The sequence below is a fragment of the Micromys minutus genome, assembly GCF_963924665.1.
Source record: "Micromys minutus genome assembly, chromosome: 11".
NCBI classification, from domain to species: domain Eukaryota; kingdom Metazoa; phylum Chordata; class Mammalia; order Rodentia; family Muridae; genus Micromys; species Micromys minutus.
This window is the reverse complement of record NC_137980.1, coordinates 21,627,578-21,648,187: the sequence shown is the minus strand read 5'-3', so window position 1 is coordinate 21,648,187 and position 20,610 is coordinate 21,627,578. Positions and strand designations below refer to the sequence as shown.

At 43.0% G+C, this 20,610-nt stretch overlaps 1 protein-coding gene across 1 annotated transcript in view; it reads right to left on the bottom strand.

The window, feature by feature from the left end:
- Positions 1–2: 2 nt before the first annotated feature.
- CCDC125 (coiled-coil domain containing 125) overlaps positions 3–20,610 on the bottom strand; it is a 28,158-nt gene continuing 7,550 nt past the window's right edge. Inside the window, exons 4-13 of the mRNA XM_080925140.1 lie at positions 19,168–19,226; positions 16,675–16,761; positions 16,116–16,193; positions 14,883–14,968; positions 12,641–12,723; positions 9,510–9,625; positions 8,015–8,122; positions 6,660–6,831; positions 6,089–6,219; positions 3–4,700 (exon numbers count right to left, since the gene is read on the bottom strand). Of these exons, the coding sequence (XP_080781266.1) occupies positions 4,389–4,700; positions 6,089–6,219; positions 6,660–6,831; positions 8,015–8,122; positions 9,510–9,625; positions 12,641–12,723; positions 14,883–14,968; positions 16,116–16,193; positions 16,675–16,761; positions 19,168–19,226 (1,232 nt within the window). The 3' untranslated portion in view covers positions 3–4,388. The remainder of the gene's footprint in view (positions 4,701–6,088; positions 6,220–6,659; positions 6,832–8,014; positions 8,123–9,509; positions 9,626–12,640; positions 12,724–14,882; positions 14,969–16,115; positions 16,194–16,674; positions 16,762–19,167; positions 19,227–20,610) is intronic.

Genomic DNA, 20,610 nt, shown 5'->3' with positions numbered 1-20,610 from the left:
AACTGCACCCATCTCAGAAAGCAAAACAAAAATAAAGTTTTTGGCATAGGAGCCTCACAGAGACAACACAGAAAACCAGTTAAGAGTCAGCTCCTTCACTGGATGTGCTAGGCAGAGGCAGACATAGATATTGGTGAGTTTGAGGATATCCTGGTCTAAAAAGCAAGCTCTCCGGCAGCCAAGGATATATCATGAGACCCCCATCTCATGAATAACACCAGCTGCTTATTTATTATATTGGGAAAGAATAGTGAGTAAAGAAAAAGCTCTGAGGCAGAATGGCTTGGTCCAGAAAGTTCGTTAAAAAGGGAGCCAGCCAGGGAAATGCAGATTAACAGGTTTGGTCATGCAAACTCATCAGTGTGCTCATCCTTGGTGCTGAAGATGCATCTTTTTATGTGGAAGAGTGCTTTGCCTGCTTGTCCATCTGTGTCACCAGTGTGTTGGTACTACAAGGCCAGAAGGCACAGTCTCCCAAAACCGCAGTTCCGTCATTGTGCTTTAGGTAAACCTGGGTCATCTGGGAGAGCCACAGTGAGCCATCTCTCCACCCATCCGTCATCTAGTGCTTTTAAGAACTACAGAATGAGTGATCTTTACCCTTGTGTGTCTGATGAGCATGCATGTGTGCACTCGTGCCACCGCATGTACAGAAGTTGATGGACAACCTTGTGTCTTTTTATCCTCCACTGCTTTTGAGGGAATATGCCACTTCTTGCCCAGGCTTGCTGACGCATGAGCTTCCAGAGACCCTTTGACCTTACCGTAGAGCCCCGGGACTTCAGGCATATGCTATTGCTCCTAGCTTGGTTTGGGTTCTTGGGTTTGGTGGCAAGTGTGTTAGAGCCATCATCCTTTCTCTAGGAGGAATCTTTATACTCACTGGTGTGTAAGTGTCTTTGGCAGAGTAGTGTGTTACTAACTTCTCCATCGCTGTCTCAGTTGCTATGACACAACACCCTGACATAAGCACCATAAGGAAAAAGGCCACCTTTTTTGCCTTAGGATACCATCAGAATTCAGTGCATCATGGTAGAGAAGACTCTGTAGCAGGCTGGCTGGTCTCACTGTATATGTACTCAGATGCAGAAAAGGAACAGCCTCAAAGACTACCCCAGACACAGTGACACTCCAGCCTAGGGGGAACATTTCACATTCAAACTACAACAAAGGCTTTAGGAAAAATCTGCTACCAAGCTCACAGTGTTTGTTGTTTTGGAGGGCTGGCCTGGAACTCAGAGATAGCCCATAGCTCAGGCTTTTGGTGCTGTTATCTCTCGGCTTAATTCTTTCTTCCCTACATGCCTTGAAGGTTATCTCAGGCTAGCCTTGAACCTGCCCTAAGGACCTAGCTCCAGAATAGTTAGGATGACAGGCATGGTCCATCACTCTAGTGCTTGTTTTTTGGTTTTGTTTGTGGTTGTGGTTGTTTGTTTTCGCTTTTAAGACAGGGTTTCTCTGTGTATCTTTGGCTAACCTAGAACTTACTCTGTAGATGAGGTTGGCCTCAAACTCGAGATCTGAATGCTGGGATTAAAGGCCTATGCTACCACTGCCTGGCTTAACTCTTGGTTTTTTAATGTAGCTCACATTTCTTTTATTGTGAGGGTCTTTCTACAAATTAGCAATGATTATGATTTTCAAATCTGACTTTCTCATGAGCCACTGTTGCTAAAACACCTTCAGTTGGGGAGTTAGAAACAATGTTTACCCTCCTACAGTCTAAAGGACAAACAGTGAGATTCCAGAGTTCACACTGGGGAACCCAATGAGCTTATTTATTAGTAAGGTTTTTACAAAGCAATGGATGAGTTTATAAGCAGGTAACCTTAAAGTAGCCACAGCAGAAAGTCTGTGTAGGTAGAATCCCCTCCTCTTGTTCCCTACTTAGAAATAAGCTGTCCCTCCCACAGACCCTAAGGCCATGAGCAATTAGGGCAGAACTGCATAGGCACTGGTGACTGGATACTCACTTGAAGGTCCCATGACCCACCCCAGCGCCCCCTTCCAAGAGCACAATCAAGCCCAGCTGTAGTGTAGGCGATGTCAGCTTGGCATAGAGGAGAGTGCTATGCAGCAGCTACTAAGAGAAATTCTGTTAAAGAGATAAAAGGGGTCTGGAGTTCAGTTCCCAGCACTGACATAGGGCAGCTCCCAACTGCTAAAAGCCAAGATGACGGTGCCGAAAGAACTTGTCACAGTTAAATGTGGCTGACATACTTCCGATAGGTTTTCAGGTGTGGTTGTCCTATGTTGCTTAGGCTGCCCTAGACCTTATGATCTCCTGTTTCCTAAGAGCTAGGATTACAGGTGCAGCTCCTAGCTTCTTCCTCGCTGTGTTTTAGTGATTACATTATACAATACATAGCCCGATCTCTGGGCATACTAAGCCGATATTTTAAATTTTTTGTTATTAGTGTGTATGTGCATAAACGTATGCATTCAGTGTGCACACGCACTGTAGAATGTAAAGAGAAGGATCAAACGCAGGTGGTCATGCTTGTCAGCACACACCTCTGTCAGCTGAGCCATCTCACTGCACACTTAGTTTTTAATGTATTCTGGGTTTCAAACAGGGTCTCTACAATATATAGCCCAAGGTGGCCTCAAACTCTGCCTCCCAAGTGGGATCACAGGCATGCGCTACCACGCCAGGCTACTAACGGGGTTTTATATTGCTTAGAGTCTTAATAACACGACACCTGTACTAGCCTTAACACATCTGTCTGTAGCTCCTGCTTGTGTGCAGGGTAAGATCCTGGCTGGATCAGATTTGATCTTTGCAGATTTTTTTAACCTTAAAAAAAAAAAACCTAAACTATAAAACACATGCCTTTTGTGCTTATAATTGTTTTTCTTTGATCTGTAGTGTTTTTCAGTAGAAAAATGTTGATGCTTGACAGTGACCCTCTGTTCCCTTCATCTATCCCCTACCTTCTACACTCTCTACCCCTGAACTTGTGTGGGTAGTCTTAGTGACTCTTCTGTTGTACACGTGTACTTGATATGTTAATGTCTTCCCTGGATAAATAGGACATTTCTCATGTATGGAGCCCATCCTTGGAGGTTTGTACAATGTTTCATTTAATAACCCAAATAGAAGGAGGACCAGATAATCTTTTTTTTTTTTTTTTACTAATAATCACATACTCACATACCACCACTCCTAGCTTTATGTAGGAGGAGGCCACAGTGAAGTTTGGAGGTCAGAGGATGACTCTTGGGAGTTGGTTCTCCCCAACCTTATAGATGCTGGGGATGAAAGTCAAGTCATCCTGTTTGACAGCAGGAACCTTTATTCACTGAATCACACCACCAGCTCTATTTTTGTTTTTTGAGACAGTTTTTAGCATCCAGGCTGTCCTAAGACTTGCAACCCTGAAGTATCCTGAGTGTTGGGTTTGCATATGTAATACCATATGCAACAGAAAAATTACTTCCTGTAAGTGTGTTTGCGCATGCATGCGCACATGTATACCAGAAGTCAGCCTTAGGTGTTCTTTGAGTCAGGGTTAGTAAGGTCTAGGGCTCTCCTACTAGGCTAGGCTGGCTGCCCTAGAAGCCTCAGGGATTCACCTGCCTCTGCATCTCCAGCAATCAGGTTACAACCGTACTTCAACTGTACCTGGCTTTTTATGTGGCTGCTGAGGACCAAACTCAGCCTCATCCTTGCATGGCAGACACTTTACCAACCCAGCTCCATAAATTTTTCCCAAGATTAAATATTTGTTTATAAAATTAACATTGAAACTCTCAAAGTATGGAAATTCATTTATAAAAAAATGTCAGCACAAATACTAATACATATCTTGTAAGATGTGTTAAAGGTTGCTTTCTTAAGCTGCATACTAAAATTAAACAGGAGGGATGTGATCAAAACACATATTAATACATGTATTAAGATATAATGAAACTACTTTGTAAATTACTATGCTAATAAGTTTTTAAAACATCTTGAAAGCATATAGCTTCTTAATATTGACATTTATGTAGTTGTTTTCTGTTTGGCAACAGTCTCTTAATGTAACCTAGCTACCCCTCAAATTCATAGTAGTCCTCCTGCCTCAGCCTCCCAAGTGCTGAGATTTACAAACATGAGCCTCCAGACAAAGTCTGTGCAATGCTGAACATCAAAGCCGAGGCTTGTTTTACTCTGTTCAAGACAGGATTTCCTTGTGAAGCATTTATCCTGGAATTCACTCTGTAGACCAGGCTGGCCTCAAAGTCAGAGAGCTGCCTGCCTCTGCCTCCTCAGTGCCAGGGTTAAAGGCACACACCACCGTGTGATGTATCGAGGCCTTTGCACACTAACTGAATGTCTACCTCTGAGCTCCATTTCCAGCTCCAAAATCTGATTTCTAGCATCTCTAATTCTAATTTCAAGTGGTTTACTTGTAAAATATATTTGATGGTAAAGAACAGGATCTTTTAAGAGTTTGTGAGCAGTCTGAAACTTTGTGAGGCTGCTGTTTTGAACAAATGCAGCCCACAGACTCAGAAACACGGACATTTGCATGTACTGGATCACACAGACCACAGAGTGCTGAAGCACCCTGCCAGGCAGTTTTGAATGGGAAAGTCTGGCTCGTGGGAATTTTTTCTTCGTTCTTTTTTGAGGCAGTGTCTTTGTCTTCCAGTGCCCGAGCAAGCATGTAACTAACCTTTCTTTGATGAGCAAGTGCTTCTTCTTTATCATTCAACTGTAAACACACAAGTTAGAAATGGACCAGTTAGTAAGTCATGGGATAGATGCAGAAACTGAGTTTTACGTTTCATCAAAATACTTCATCCTAAATGTTAGATTAATAGTATTTTAAAATAATCTTGACTTGAGTGCTGGGGGATTTAAGTTGACTCTTAAATTGACTTTGTATTCATGTTTATATATGTGAGTGCTGTGGACTTTGTGTTACGATTGAAGAACAACTTGCTGGAGTCTGTTCCTTTCCTTCTACTGGGTGGGTCCTGGGTTCGAACTCAAGTTGTCTGGCTTGGCAGCAGGCTCTTTACCTACTGAGCTATCTCACTAGCTGAAATTATGCTTTCCCTCCTCCCACGATAGGGTTTTTGGTGTAGCAGCCCTGGCTGTTCTGAAATTCCGTTTTGTAGACTGGGCTGGCCTCAGTCTGTTTCATTTATCTCCTGACTGCTGGGATTAAAGCTTATGCCACCACTGCCTGGCTTGTGCTGCATTTTTAAAAAAATTTTATATATGTGTGTATGTGCCATGTGTGTGCAGGTATGGAAGGCCAGAAGAGGGTGTCAGATCTCCTAACTATTCACAGGTGGCTGTGAGCCACGCAATGCTGATGCTGGGAACTCAGGTCTTCTAGAAGAGAAGTGCTCTCAACTAAAGTCTCTCCATCCCCAGGACTTTTTAAGGGGTGAGGGGTCAGTAACGAGGAAGCTCATCAGGTAAAGCACCAGGTAAGCCAGGTGCAGAGCCCTTGGAACTACGTAGAAGTGGAAGGAAAAGCTTAATCCACAGAGTTGTCCTCTGACTCCGTGTGCTGTGGCATGCATGCCCACGTGAACTTCATACATACAGGAACAATAAATATTTAACAATTCAACAAGTTAGTGTTACTTGTATTTAGTCCTATAAATCAACTAGAGACTGGGAAGGTTGTATGTAATCCCAGCATGTACTTATTTCTGAAAGAATATTTAAAGCTGTATCTAAAATTGTTTTTTTGTATTTATATACAAATAAATAAGCCATCAGAGTTAAAGTGTGTTTGCTCAAAGTACTTGAGTCAGTGTCTTACTTTAACCGCTGTCTGTGGAAGGGCTGTGTTAATGATTTAAGGATATTGTGACAAACACTCCAATGCCCGGAGCTACATGAATGCAAACAGCTGAACTGGTTGGAATGAGTGACTCACTCCTCCCCCTCAGATGTGAACTTTAAACCTGCACAGGAAGGGGTCTGCATGGCAGTAGAGACAGTTGGCGGGGAGATGGTAGAGAGTGGTACCTGGTGGAGAAGAGGACTTCAGAGACAAGCACAGTTTAGGATAGGAGGTGCCTGGATTAGCAACCAGGGGAGGGGGGCCTCACAAAAAGCAAGCAAAGGTCCTGTACTAACCGAATCTATTAGCATCTTAAAGACGTCTTGCAGATTGTCTTGGTCTTGAGCAGTCTTGGAACTGTTTTCTGAAGGGAGCATCCCCAGCAGTCTTTGCCCTAAGGTCTTCTTTCTCCTTTGTGCTGGATATCCTAAGGTTCAATAAGAGAATCTAGCTGAGAAAAATACACTCGCTGATTACAGTATACCAGTATCCATGAGCCAAGACTAATTTAACTCCTACGTCAGTCCAGAGGTAATTCTCACAAAACCACAAGGACCACTGTGGCAGGTGGTACTGGGAACTCGATGCTCAGGCCCCAGCTCATTTAGAAACCCAGGTCTAAAAGTGACATTTCCCTGTTTTCAGTGCCAGTTACTACCCATATACCCATGCCCAGCACCGCATGGGCCTGACAGAAGGGAGCCTTCACCTACTGAGCTGTGCTCAGTCTCCAACACTTGCTAAATTTAAAATGAGTAACAACTACATGAAAAATCTCGGTCATATCTCTGTCCAGTGCTCCACTCAACTTCATTATATCCCAAAGCAACTAAAACCCCCCATTCTTGCCACACGCGCCCCAGGTACCATCCTCTGCCAGGCGTTGCCTGTTGATCCACGCTGCCACTCTCCCACACATATCTCCTCGTGCCAGCCTCAGCGCCTGCTCATTTTTCCTCGTTAATTGTTGCTCGAAAGCAATTCTAAACGCATCTGCCGTTATGTGCGCTTCCTCCTTACTCTTCTGCAGAGTTTCCACCTGAAAGCATCAGAGAGCATCAGGGATGAAGCTGGAACGCTTTGCAGGTGGATCTCTATTCCTCCCCTCTAGTCCGTCTACTTTGTTTAGATCGGCGCTTTCCCATTCCCCCAGCACTCAGGCCTCGTGACTCTACTCCCTGCCAATCCAGCTCTTGAAACTCTTGGTCTGTTTGTCCTGCCCAAATCCTGGAGAAGGAAGAAGGAAGGACACTTTTTTTTTTTTCTGTTGCTGTCTTCAGACACACCAGAAGAAGACATCAGATCTCATTGCAGATGGTTTTAAGCCCATCATGCGGTTGCTGGGATTTGAACTCGGGACCTGTGGAAGAGTGCTCTTAATCACTGAGCCATCTCTCCAGCAGCTGAACCTCAAAGAGTCTGATCTATGTGATTATGTGCTGTACTTAAGGGGTAGCTAATGTTTAGCAGTTAGCCTTCCTGTGTGCTCAAAAGGCTTTAGATTCCTTATCTTCAAAAAGCTAAAACTGGATGGGTATAGTACATCATGACATTATCCCAACACTCAGGAGGCAGAAGCAGACAGATCTTTGAGTCTGAGGCCAGCCTGGTCTACAGAACAGCCAGAACTACAAAGAGAAACTCTGTCTCAGAAAGCCAAAAAGAAAAAGAAGTAAAATCTTTTAGAACTATGCTAAATCACACATTTGGTTATAAACATTCATAATTAAAGTCCAATTATAAGGGCAACTATCAGTTGATTAAATTCCTGGCCTGTTGATGCTAAACATGTCTTTCCTCCACAGTGGTTAGCATTCCGATGAGGGAACTGAGGCCTATTCTGCCCAAAGCCACTCAGACAGCAACCCATGGATGGCGCTAAAGCGCTCCAGTATGCATCCAGTTCAGTGCATAAAGGTTCCTTGTTCATCTATCCACTACCCAGTGTTTACTTATCAACTGATTTGGGGACCATGTATAAATGAGGAAGTATGACTTTAAGCACTGTTAACTACACAGGTAGACAGACAGAGCTCTAGATGGCTTCAGATTTCATGCAATGTACCATGCACATTTTGGAACCAGATAAAGGAAATCTAGTGCACAAGTTAATGCTGTCATATAACTCCTAAGATGAAATCCATTACCTCAAATACTGCCATTCTATTGCTAATAAAGAAACTGAACTAAAGCCTCTGCTGTTAGGCTGATGTGATACATACCTCATGTCTGAGCTGAAGAACCAGTTTCCGAGTGGATGCTGCCATTTTGGCACAAGAACAGGGGCTCCCTCCAGGACCATGACACAGGCAGGCTCCAAGGACTGCAAGCTTGAAACCAGAAGGATTGCCTGTTACCAAGTGCTACCAAGTGTCACGTTGCCTTAACCACATATAAATGGCCCTCCACATGCTACTCATGTCTCTGAGCCTAAAAAAGTGTGTGTATAATATTTTATATCTAATTATAATAAATATATTATAAATGATGTGTATAATATATACTTTTAAAGATGAGATGAGGGGTTCATGGTCTGAGTGGAAATGACCACAGATGAAGCTACAAGGACTTCCAAGAATTTCACCTTCCTTCCTTCTCGTTCTCCAGTAGTTTTGAATGTGCAGCAAGAATTTAGCCTAACCAAGTAGTTGATAGTAACTAACAGTTACCATGTGTGCTTCCTGTGACACATGGCCCTTAGAGCCTGCATTCACTGTGTCCCTTCCCCCTGACTGTGCCCCTGGGGATAGCAACCATCCTTCCACTCTTAAAAAAAAAAAAAAAAAAAAAAAAAGGCAATGTGGTCGTGCTCTATATTTTAAAATATTTCTTGGGAAATGACTGTGGTGAAGTTACCTGTATCCCTGCCCCTCAAAACTTGACCAAGGCTCACAGTAAAGAAACAGTCATTCTTGGTTGACCATTGTAATTCAAAGGAAAGCAAGAACCTTGTATTTTTCAATCATTTTAACAGCTATGCACACATTTTACAGGAATCGTCTTTGTATTTTAAAGTTTCATAAGGAATTTACTATAAAGTTATCTAAATCCAGTCTGCCTAGGTGTAAACGACTAACTATATGACAGGGAATGACTCCCCTCATTTTTCTCTCACACCATGTGTGATGTAGCACTTGAGCCAGAATGTAAGGGTTAATGTGTCAAGATACTAAGGACACTGCAATGCTTGTTTTGGTAACAGGTCCCCCCCCCCCACCCCCAGGTTCTCCAATGAATGGAAGGCATGCTGCTTGTAAATCCCAAGTCCCTTTGTCCCTCACTAGCACTGCAAGTCACAGACAACATGTCAGCAGATGTTTGATCTGAACTTGGGGAAGCTGCAGGCTCCCTTGATGCGGTGGGAAGCTCACTGAACCCATCCTGCCTTAGCCCGATGACACCTCTTAGCTGCCCTTCAGTGAAGAGAATGTAAGTCCTTGGAAAGAGCCAGCTACACCCAGCAGTGACGCTTGGCCCAAGCACCACATGCTGTGACTTAACAAAAACCCAGTGTGGTGCAAACAGCTTCCCATTCCCCAGAGTCCAGCAATTGCAACTCTCAGGCACGGTAGAAAGAGTTAGCAAGAAGCAACCTGGGCAACCCCGTGGGTCTCGTGCGCCCTAGTCTGAGTAGCTAAGTATGTTGCTGGCCTAGAACAGGCAGCAGGGAAAACAGACCATGTCCCCCCCATTCACCTTTCCTAGGTGCACATGTACCTCGAGACCCGATAACTCTGTAAAGCCGCTCTCTTCCTGACCCATGTTCTCCTGAGCCATCTTCTGCTGTTTGATATCAAGCATGGCGAGGACCTCCAAGTACCGCTGATTCAAAACTAGGAAGGGCCACATGCGACAGTGTTAGCTCTGAGGCTCGGACTACACCGTTCTATCAGTGCCATACACTCGTTTCTTCTAAAGAACACGTGTCAGACATTACCCACAAGACTGGGCTCCAGAGAACCTATCTGTTCTTAACTGTGTGAGCCATCTCTCCAGCTCTGTAATAGGGGAAACTTCTAATGGGGAAACCTCTTAACTTTGCCATCCAGACCGGTTAGTTTGCTCTAGGGAAGTTTGTAGACTTTTGGGGGGGGGGGCTCATTTTGTAACCAGGCTGGCCTGGACCTCACAGTGCTCCACCATCTGAGTGCTGGGATTAAAGACATGTGCCACCACCAGTCAGTGAAATTTTTTTTAAGGGAGCATGTAAGGTAAATTATTTTGAGCCTTTGAAGACTGCTGTGGGAATCTTTTTAGAATAAGAATTCCAGTACCAGTGGGACCGGAAGGGATGATACACTTGTGAACCAAAGCCAGGACAGTTCCTGAAAGGCATCATGCTAGGTCTAGTCTGCATTCTCATTGATACTCTAAAAGCACAAGGAGGGCAGTCGGTCAAGGGTGGGCATGTGAGCAGGAACAGAGGTGGTTGTTAAAGGCCACAGTCCCTTGTTTCAGCTCTTCCTCCAGGTCACTCTGTTCAGGCAGCAAGTGAAGTTATGTCTGCCACATAGGCAGCACAAGCCATGCTTTAAAGCACTAATAGAAAAAGAAGCACTGTGCTACAAACTTGCCTTTTCCTATTTCAGACAATGAGGGGACTAGAGTGAGATCTGTATACTGTATTCATGTCAAATGTGCAAGTTATCCAAATGCAGGGCTGGAGAGATGGCTCAGGGGTTAAGAACATTGACTGCTCTTCCAGAGGTCCTGAGTTCAATTCCCAACAACCACTTGGTGGCTCCCAACCATCTGTAATGAGATCTGATGCCCTCTTCTGGTGTGTCTGAAGAAATAGACAATGTACTCACATATATAAAATAAATAAATCTTTTTAAAAAGTCACCCAAATTCCATTAGATTTTTTTTTTCTTTTAAGAACTCTCAAGTCAGGCGTGGTAGCACACAGTTTTAATTCCAGTATTCGGGAGGCAGAGAGACAGATCTCTACAGACTAACTGCCAGGGCAGCCAGGGCTACACAGAGAAACCCTGTCTCCAATTAAAAAACAAAATCAAGGGGGCTGGAGAGATGGTTCAGTGGTTAAGAGCACTGACTGCTCTTCCAGAGGTCCTGAGTTCAATTCCCAACAACCACATGGTGGCTCACAACCATCTGTAATGGGATCTGATGCCCTCTTCTGGCCTGCAGTTAGAGCACTCTTATACATAAAATAAATAATTAAAAACAAACAAAAAAACAAAATTTCCTAGGAGACCCTCTGACTACAACAGGAAAAAGGGATTCTGCTTTCTAATGGAGAAGAGAAAATACTATCCCTCTCAATCCAAAGCGAGTGTAACGGGTGGTGTGCGGTTTGGGCAGCCTCTGCCCTAATCTCCTGTAGCACAGGTAGCTGCTGCAGGCTCAGGCATATCTGCATCCAGATCTCATCTGGGGGCTGCATGAGTTCAAAGAGCTGCTAAGCCACAGGATCTGGCTCTGGGTTGGTTTTGTTCCCTTCAAACCACCACGTGATAATCTCTGCTGAGGAGAGGAGATTGGCATCTTTTCTTAAAAATCTGTAAGGAAATTAATGCCACCATGGCTCTTCTCAGTGCTCATAACATGACTCATTATATAAGGGATTTGTAACATACCAAGTTTATAAGTCTGAGCTCACACATGCATACACAAACACACCCACACACACTTAGTTTCTCTTAACAGCATGTTCTGCCATTTTAGTTTGCTATTCGGAGAGAGGTTCTTACTTACTCCGTAGTCCTGATTGGCCTAAAATTCACTGTAGAGCCCAGACATTCTCAAACTCATGGCAATCCTCTTGCCTCAGCCTCTCAAATGATGGGCTTAGAGGTTGCCCCACTTCCCTAGCCTGTTATATTGAACCGGGTCAGAGGGGATACTAGAAAGAAGCCGATTCAGGACACAGCCTTCACTTGAAATATCAGAGGATCATAGGAATAGTTGAGACTCTAACTGCACAGCGCATCAGTACCACATTTACTTATTTAAACTATTTCTGTGTTCTTGTTTTCCCAGACAGGGTTTCTCTGTGTAGCCCCAACTGTCCTGGAACTCAATGTAGACCCAGGCTGGCCTTGAACTCAAAGATCCATCCACCTGCCTCTGCCTCCCAAGTGCTGGAATTAAAGATGTGCACCACCACCATCTGGTTTAAGGATACTTTATTTTTTGAAAATTTCAGACATTTACATGACGTACTGGTTGGTTCACATCCACTTCCTGTTCCCTCCACGAGCCCCTCCCAACTGCCACTGGTTGTTGGTTTCTTGAGACAAGGTCTCCCTACGTAGCCTTTGGCTCACTTTGTAGTCCAGGTTGACCTCAAACTCATAGAGATCCACCTGCCTCTGTCCATGAATGCTGGAACTAAGGGTGAGCACCACCACGGCTGACTGACTGTTTATTTTCAAATGACTAAGTTTATGTTGTATGGGTTTCCCCTTCATAGTCTTATTTAGGAAATCAAAAAGAAAACCCTAAAGCAGATAAAAATTTTCAATGATGCATTTCTTTTTTTTTTTTTTAAGATTTATTTATTATATATGAGTACACTGTAGCTGTCTTCAGACACACCAGAAGAGGGCATCAGATCCCATTACAGATGGTTGTGAGCCACTATGTGGTTGCTGGGATTAAAATTCAGGACCTCTGGAAGAGCATTCAGTGCTCTTAACCACTGAGCCATCTCTCCAGCCCGTGTTTCTTTCTTTCTTTCTTTCTTTCTTTCTTTCTTTCTTTCTTTCTTTCTTTCTTTCTTTTCTTTAAATGATATTTCACTTTGTCTGTATTGACAAGAGTGTTTTTGGCACAGTATACTTTATATATGCTGACCCAAAGAATCATTAAGATACAGTACTCACCAGCATTTTCAGACTTGAGCATCTTTATCTCTTCTGTTCTCAACTTCATATTCTCTCTGAGGACTGCATTGTCACAGTTTAGCCTGGAAAAAAAAAAAAAAACTAAATCATTAAAATAGTAACACCTCCTCTCTGAGCAAAAATATCTTTAATTTCTACATGTTACTACATTTTTTGTTGAAGGCACAGAAGTGCACATTTTGTCAAAGGATACTTTGTGGGTCTCTCTCAGTGGGTCTTCAGATCAAACTCAGGATGCTGGGCTTGGTGGCAAGTGTGTTTATCTATTGATCAATCTTACCTTCAGCTTATACGCTTAAAGCTTTTATAGACTTAGTTGAGAAAGAAGCAGAACCAGAATTCGTATTCATTCAATTCTCATTCACATTGATACAGTTTTAATTCAACTTAATAACTATTTGTAGGTCCAGGAATAGAACTAGTGAAGTAAGCTGGCAGGGGTGCTGAAGGTGGGAGGGATGCTGATGATGGGAGGGATGTTGATGATGGAGGGATGTTGATGATGGAGGGGATACTGATGATGGGAGGGATGCTGATGATAGCAGGGGTGCAGATGATGGGAAACTATGGGCAGGGGAAAACATTTGAGACATTGCTATACCTCCTGCTCAGTGTTGCTTTAATCTTTTTTTTAAGATTTATTTATTTATTTATTTATTTATTTATTTATTTAATGTATATGAGTACACTGTAGCTGTCTTCAGACACACCAGAAGAGGGCATTGGATTCCATTACAGATGGTTGTGAGCCGCCATGTGGTTTCTGGGAATTAGATTTGGAATCTCAAGTCAGTGCTCTTAACCACTGATCCATCTCTCCAAACCACTTTAATTCTTTAAAAAAAAAAAAAAGGCAACTCAAAAGTCCTTCACTGGGGGATGGGGCAAGAGAATGGTTGTGTTCCTAGGACCATCACTCAAAATAGTTGTAAGGCATAAGCAAGCCCAAGTGGCCATTTAGGACTGAAGGTGTAAAACACACACACACATACACACACATCAATATCAGAATCTTCTTGGAAGACAAGAGCTAATCCCTTGGAAAGAAATTCTGAAACATGTTACAACATGGAGGGACCTTAAAGGACAACTGAAAAGGTCTAGTGAAGGCTAATGAAGGATTTGCTGGGGCTTTCTGGATGCGGGGTAGTGATGGCTGTAAAATGGACTTCTCTCTGTGTAGCTGAGGATGACCTTAAACGTTCTATCCTCGGTCAAGCACCGACATCGCAAGTGTGTGCCACCGTTCCAGGCTTGTTTGGGGCCAGAGTCTTGCTGTATACCATGAGCTGACCTAATCCCCGCTTCAACCTTCTTAGTGTTATTACAGGCTTGTGCCACCACACCTGGTTTAATGTGATTCTGTTATTTGGTTTTGGAGATCGGATCTTGCATAGCAGCCCTTGCTGTTCTGATACCTCTGCAGTCTGGGTTGGCCTCCAATTCACAGCAATCCTCCTGCCTTACTCTTGAGTATTGGTGTTACAAGCATGCAATCCTGTGTGCGACTTAATAACACTGAACTATACCTTTTTTTTTTTTTTTTTTTTTAAATGAGACGGGGTTTCTCTGTGTAGCTGGCATCGAACTCAGAGATCCATCTGCCTCTTTCTCCACAGTGCTGGGGCTAAAATAATGCATTACCACTGCATGGCCGAACTATACATTTGTAAATGGTCACGGTGGTAAATTTTATATTAGAGTTCATATAATTAAGAGAAATACAAAGGAGGGGCCGCTGACGATGCAGCTCAGTGATGGAACATTTGTCTAGCCTGAACCCTATATTTGACCCACATCACTGCAAAAAAACAAACAAAAAAAGAGAGCAATAGGACATAGTGTCTACTGAGTAAAAATTAGATTAGTTTCCTTAATTATCCAGCATCAGAAGCTTAAACCAGACACCCAAGGGCTAAAGATATGGCTCGGGTCAAAAGCACACACTGCACATGCCAAGGACTGGAGCTCAGGTCCCAGCACACATGTCAGGCAGACAGAGTTACGTTACCTGTAGGTACCTCGAGCATCGGGGATCCAGTGCCCTCTTCTAGCCTCTGTGGGCCTCTGCACTCTTGTATACATATTCATATTTAGACATATATGTGTATAATTAAAAATGATTGAAGTAAATCTTTTTAAAATGCCCCTCAGTTGTAGTTTAACTGTATAACATGCACAAGACCCTACATTTAATTCCCAGTGTCATAAATATACAAACCTGTCATATTTTTGGATCCAAGATTCTTCAATATTTTTAAATCTATCCTGATCAAATTCCATTTCCCACTGCAAGGCATTTATTTCCTATAGAAAGAGAAATATTACCTTCAAATTTAAAAGGGGGGGACATTTCATAGAAAATTATCAATATAAATTATTTGGAGACACCAAAGGGTGAAATAAATCATTTCATCATATAACAATTAATAGAGCAGAAGGGTCTATGGCATTTTTATGCTGAATGGACTTCCTTAGCACTCAGAGTCACTTTGCCAAAGCTCTCTAAACACAGAAAAGAAATTTTAAACTGTTAGGGTTGAAAATTAGCTATACTACTGGGTGGTGGTGGCGCACACCTTTGATCCCAGTGCTCAGGAGACAGAGGCAGGCGAATCTCTGACTTTGAGGCCAGCCTGGTCTACAGAGCAAGTTCCAGTACAGCCAGGGCTACACAGAGAAACCCTGTCTCAAAAACAAATGAATAATAAAACCCAAAAAGGGGGCTGGAGAAATGGATCAGCAGTTAAGAGCAGTAACTGCTTTTCCAGAGGTCCTAAGTTCAATTCCCAGTGCACACTCACAACAACCATCTGTAATTGTAATCCCAGGAGATACAACATGCTCTTCTGTTGTGCAGTTGCACATGCAGACAAAATATCCATATACATAAAATACATAAATAAAAAAAGCTTTAAAAAAAAATCCCTGTACAGAGTCCAGATTTCTTAGTGCCCACTTCTGGCCATATAGAAACCAGAAACTAAATTTACACTTGGAAGTCTTAGCCCAAATGACCCCATCAAAGAACAATACAAGAGACATTGGAGCTGGAGAGATGGATCAGATGTTAAGAGCACTGGCTGCTCTTAGGTCCTAAGTGGTCCTGAGTTCAATTCCCAGAAACCACAAAGGGGTGTACAACCATTTGTAATGAGATCTGGCGCCCTCTTCTGGCCATGCAGGCAGAACACAGTAACATAATAAATAGATAAAAGGAAAAGAGAGAAGTGCCAAGTTGGCAGACCTTCTGCTACCAGAAAAGGGAAATAAAGAAACCATACTTTACCCATGTGACAATCTGGTTTAAAATATAAGCGCCCAAAAACCATCAAAGACTCAGTACTCCTTTCTTAGAGCACCATGAACAACACACCCATTACAGTGGTGAGCACAGGAAGTTATGTTTAAATATTATCAGATCGATTGTGTCAATGCTAACAGTTGCAAATACCTTCTCCAAAGATCTCTTTTGTTCTATAGTTTTTTGAAGCATTGTCTGTGTGTGGCTTGTGGCTTTGCCAAGCACCGCCTATGAAAAAATAAAATCAGCATCAGTAAAATTAAAGGGTTTGTTTTATTTTTATTTTTGTTTTTTGTTTGCTTTGAGACAGAGTTTATCTGTGCCTCAAACTCAAGAGATCCATCTACCTCTGCCTCCCAAATGCTCAGACTAAAAGGTGTGCTACCACCGCCCAGCTAAAATTACATTTTAAACATCCGTACTTGTACATGATAACATCTACACACTGTGCCCAAACGCACATTTTTTAAAAGATTTATTTTAGGGCTGGAGAGATGGCTCCGCGGTTAAGAGCACTGACTGCTCTTCCAGAGGTCCTGAGTTCAACTCCCAGCAACCCCATGGTGGCTCACAACCATCTGTAACGGGATTCCCATGGTGGCTCACAACCATCTGTAACAGGATCCAATGCCTTCTTCTGATGTGTCTGAAGACAGCTACAGTGTATTCATATAAAATAAATAAATATTAAAAAGAAAGAAAATTTTACCATGCTTTGAAGGATTTTCAATGCCTCTTCTTTACCTTCAAGTTGTCTTTGAGATGCTTCCAGTTCCGTTTTTAAAATCTCTACTTCCTGGGGACAGAGATTCGGTGAGCCTCAGTGTTTGCAAGGCATGGAACCCCTCTAAGTGACCACGTGGCTGGTCCATATCTGTCCTTAAACAAGGCTGTGAGTTCCTACAAATGCTGAAGTGAACCAGACGGAACTCACTGTCAAGCTCCAGTTGAAACAAAAGCCTGTCCCTCGCTTTTACCCCTTATAGACACATGCCTAATAATTAGGAAAAAAAAAAACATCTTGGTGTTGTTTTGTTTTACTAACCATCTAATAGCTTCAAACTTCTTACAAAGGCTGACCTTGGCCGGCTCATCCCCCTGCCACCACCTCCCAAGTGCTGGGGTAAGAGATGTGTACCACACCCATAAAAAGAAAAATCTCTACCCCGAATAAAATAAGCACATGGCCATTATACAACTGAACTGTCTACTACGGTTTAAATCTTGACACCTGCCTCCTGCTATGTTCTGTATTTTTGAGGTCTGTCCCCTACCCCAGCACAGCTGTAGCCATTTTGTCCCATGCCTGGCAGCTATTTCATCCCTGCTAGTCACCAACACAGAGAAATAACTTGACTCAGAACAAGGTCGTGCTGATCACATATCCTCTTAGGTCCTGTATGAGGTTTGCTTTTCTTTAAAAATTCCACAAAGCTTAACGTAGGACTGATCAAATTGAAGGTCAGTAGGAACTGTTGTCTAAAATGGCTTGAGTCAGAGCTGACCACTGGGCAGCCCTTCCTGTACCTTCGTATGAGCTCATCGTGGTTTTTTCCTTTATAAACTGACAGATTAAGATGTTTGTGGCCGTGACTCCGCCCCAGAATTCTGACCAGCAGTTCTAATGGCTCAGTATATCAGGTTGTGTGTTCAATAAACCTTTCCTGTCTAACTGAGATTAGTTAACTGTTCGTGTGATTTTGTAGGGTGACTCTTGGACCCCCAACAAGTATCATGAACATGAACTTATCTGAAACGGGAGGCTTAACGGATAAGAGGGAAAAACAAAAACAAAAACAACCCCAAACCAAAAATACTGCCACCTTTAGACACTAGATTAACTAAGTCTATCCAGGCCAAGACCGGGTCTTAAAATCCTTCCAAGGGGAACTGGCTGAAGAACACCACTTGCATTGTGGATGCAGCATTTACAGAAAAACATGCCTACGTGATGCTTTCCGTGTGTTTTCCTACTGTGATACTTAGTTTAAGGATAAAATCCAGTTGCTACGATGTTGTATCAGATTAAGGTGGGCCCCGGATCTAACAGCAAGTGACCCTGTGAAATAGGTGGTAGGGGCCGGGGCCGGGGTGGGGAGGTAAGACAGGACAGGGGACAAAGCTATGCAATGTGAGGCTGAGGAGACAGCCTAGGGACGCCATGGCCTATAGCAGCCTTCAGTGGCAGCATGGCATTCTAAAACCTTGATTTCAGACTTCTTCCCTCCAAGGCTTAGTTAGAGACAACGGGATCCTGTTGCCGCCTCCAGCTGTGATATCTAACCTGAGGAAGCAGGGTTCCTGTTTCCTAGAAAGGCCACAAGCTACTCAAAGCTGCCACACCCAGAGGGGCGGAGCTCAGAAGGGGCTCTTCAGATCACCTGGGTTATGGATCCTCTCTTCAAGCTGTCAATCAGGCCATGATCGTGCAGTCCCTTCCCCCTCTATAGGGAGCTACTGAGAAGCTCTGCTGTGGCCTCGCAGCCCCTCCTTCCCCTCACATTACAGGATAAGTCTGGATCCTACCGAGTGCTTCAATGTCCCTGGGCATGTAGACTAGTCTAGGCTAGGTCATGTGGTTGGAGCATCCCCAACCCTCTGAAAACTATGACTTGGAAACTCTCTTTGTTATCTGGAATTGAAGGCTCTCTCCCTTCAAGACACATCGCATCATGAACCTGGCCTCTCTTTTCCAATTTCTAATAATTTTCTGGTCTTCTGACTTCAAGAACATTACATTAACACAGATTTTTAGAGCCCCACATAGAGGAAAAGCATCTATAAGAGAAATACCAATTTTTCCCAGGGTTAGAGAAGCAGGACAGAAAAGGGGTAGGTAAAACCTGAAGGGTTGGGCATGCCTACATCAGAGGGCTTTTTAAGAGACAAGAACCAGGCTCAGTAGGGCAAGGAGCTTGCCTCCAAATCTGACTACCTAAATTCAATCCCTGGTACCCACAGGATGGAAAGAGAGAAATAACTCAAGGATATTAGTTGTTCCCTGATATTCACATGTGTGCTTTGGCAATACATACACAAAGAAGAGAAACATACACAGAATCGGAGAGAGAAACGAGGGGGAGGGGATGAGCGTAAGAAACAGAGGAGGCCTGCTGTAAAGTATGAACTCAAGAGATAAAGGGAAAAAGGGGTCTGCTGTAAGAGACAGGAATAACGCCCACTCAGTATCACAAGGACGTACCTCTAAAGCTTCATGAAGACGTCGCCTTAATTGTTCGTCTGACAATTCTGAATTAGAATCTATGGGAGGAAAAATAAATACTTTCTTTAGTTAAATACCAGTTATTTAGCTGGGCATGATGCCATGCTCCTTATAGCTTGACACTTGGGAGGCAGAGGCAGGTGGATCTCTGAGTTTGAGGCCAGCCTGGTCTACGCAGTAAATTCCAGGACAGCCAAGGCTATATAGAGAGACCCTGTCTCCAATGTGTTGCCCGCCCCGGCAAAATACAGGAAATTTGTTTACAAAATACTATTTCTTCCCTAAATTGCAAAGTGAAAAAAAAAAAAAAAATATATATATATAACTAATGGTAATAATATAAACTCTTAAGGACCCACAAATTTAAAAGATATGTGGTTTTGAAAATACAGCTTCTAAAAAAATCGCAATATGAAACTTATGTTAATGAACTGACTAATTACCACATGCGCAGGAAAACATGACTGTTCTAAGTCAAATAAGTCAATTTTTAATAGTTATCTCAAGCTTATTCGGTGTGGTAATAACAACACTTAGGAACCAAACTTTAACTTCTTTCCAAGAACAATGACCAGCAGGATGCCTTCTGTCACTTTAATTGCACATTTTATTCATTATTCCCAGAACCTACTGCACCTGCACTTGGTACCTAGTGGACCCAAGAACTGTTGACTGGGGTGGGGCCAGGGTGGGGCATAAACCTACAGAATGAAAAAGGAACCTTGGTAAGCAGCTACCAGACTCACACGCACATACTAGAGTAGACTAGCTACTGTGCCTCGTGATGCTGCAGTGCTCAGAAATAAAAGTTACTTTTGAACTCCACAAATTCTTTCAAGGGAATAAGAGGTGGGCCAGTGAGGTGGCTCAGCAAGTAAAGGTGACTGCCTCCAAGTCCGATGACTTGAGTTCTAGCCCCAGAACCCATATGGTTGAGGTAAGAATTGGCTCCTTCGAGCTGTGGTGCGCCTTGGTATGTGCTTGCATTCCCCCATCCCCCCAAAAAAATTTAATCTAAAAAAATAAAAAACAAAACTTAAAGAAATAAAGATGAAAATCTACTGCTGATATTGATTTTCCTGTGCTGGGAGAGTAAGGGCCCTGATTATATCCACAGGGAAGGGAGAACAGAGACCAGCAGTGTAGGTTGATGTCAAGGTGATACATGATTGGACAGTAGAGAGTGGGGTGGGGCCAAAGTTTTGGTAAGTCAGGGGAGAGAAAATTCAAGAGAAGCAAACATGGAGGCAGACGTAGATGTTTCTCTCGATGCATCTCTATGTGGATAAAGGTTGTTATGAATATTTTATAAGGGATGGAATTGTACTGATCATTTGACTTATCTAGGAGGGCAAATTATATCATACTAATTGGATCAGAATATTTTGGTGTGTTCTTTGATGTGGTGACTTAATTGAGTTC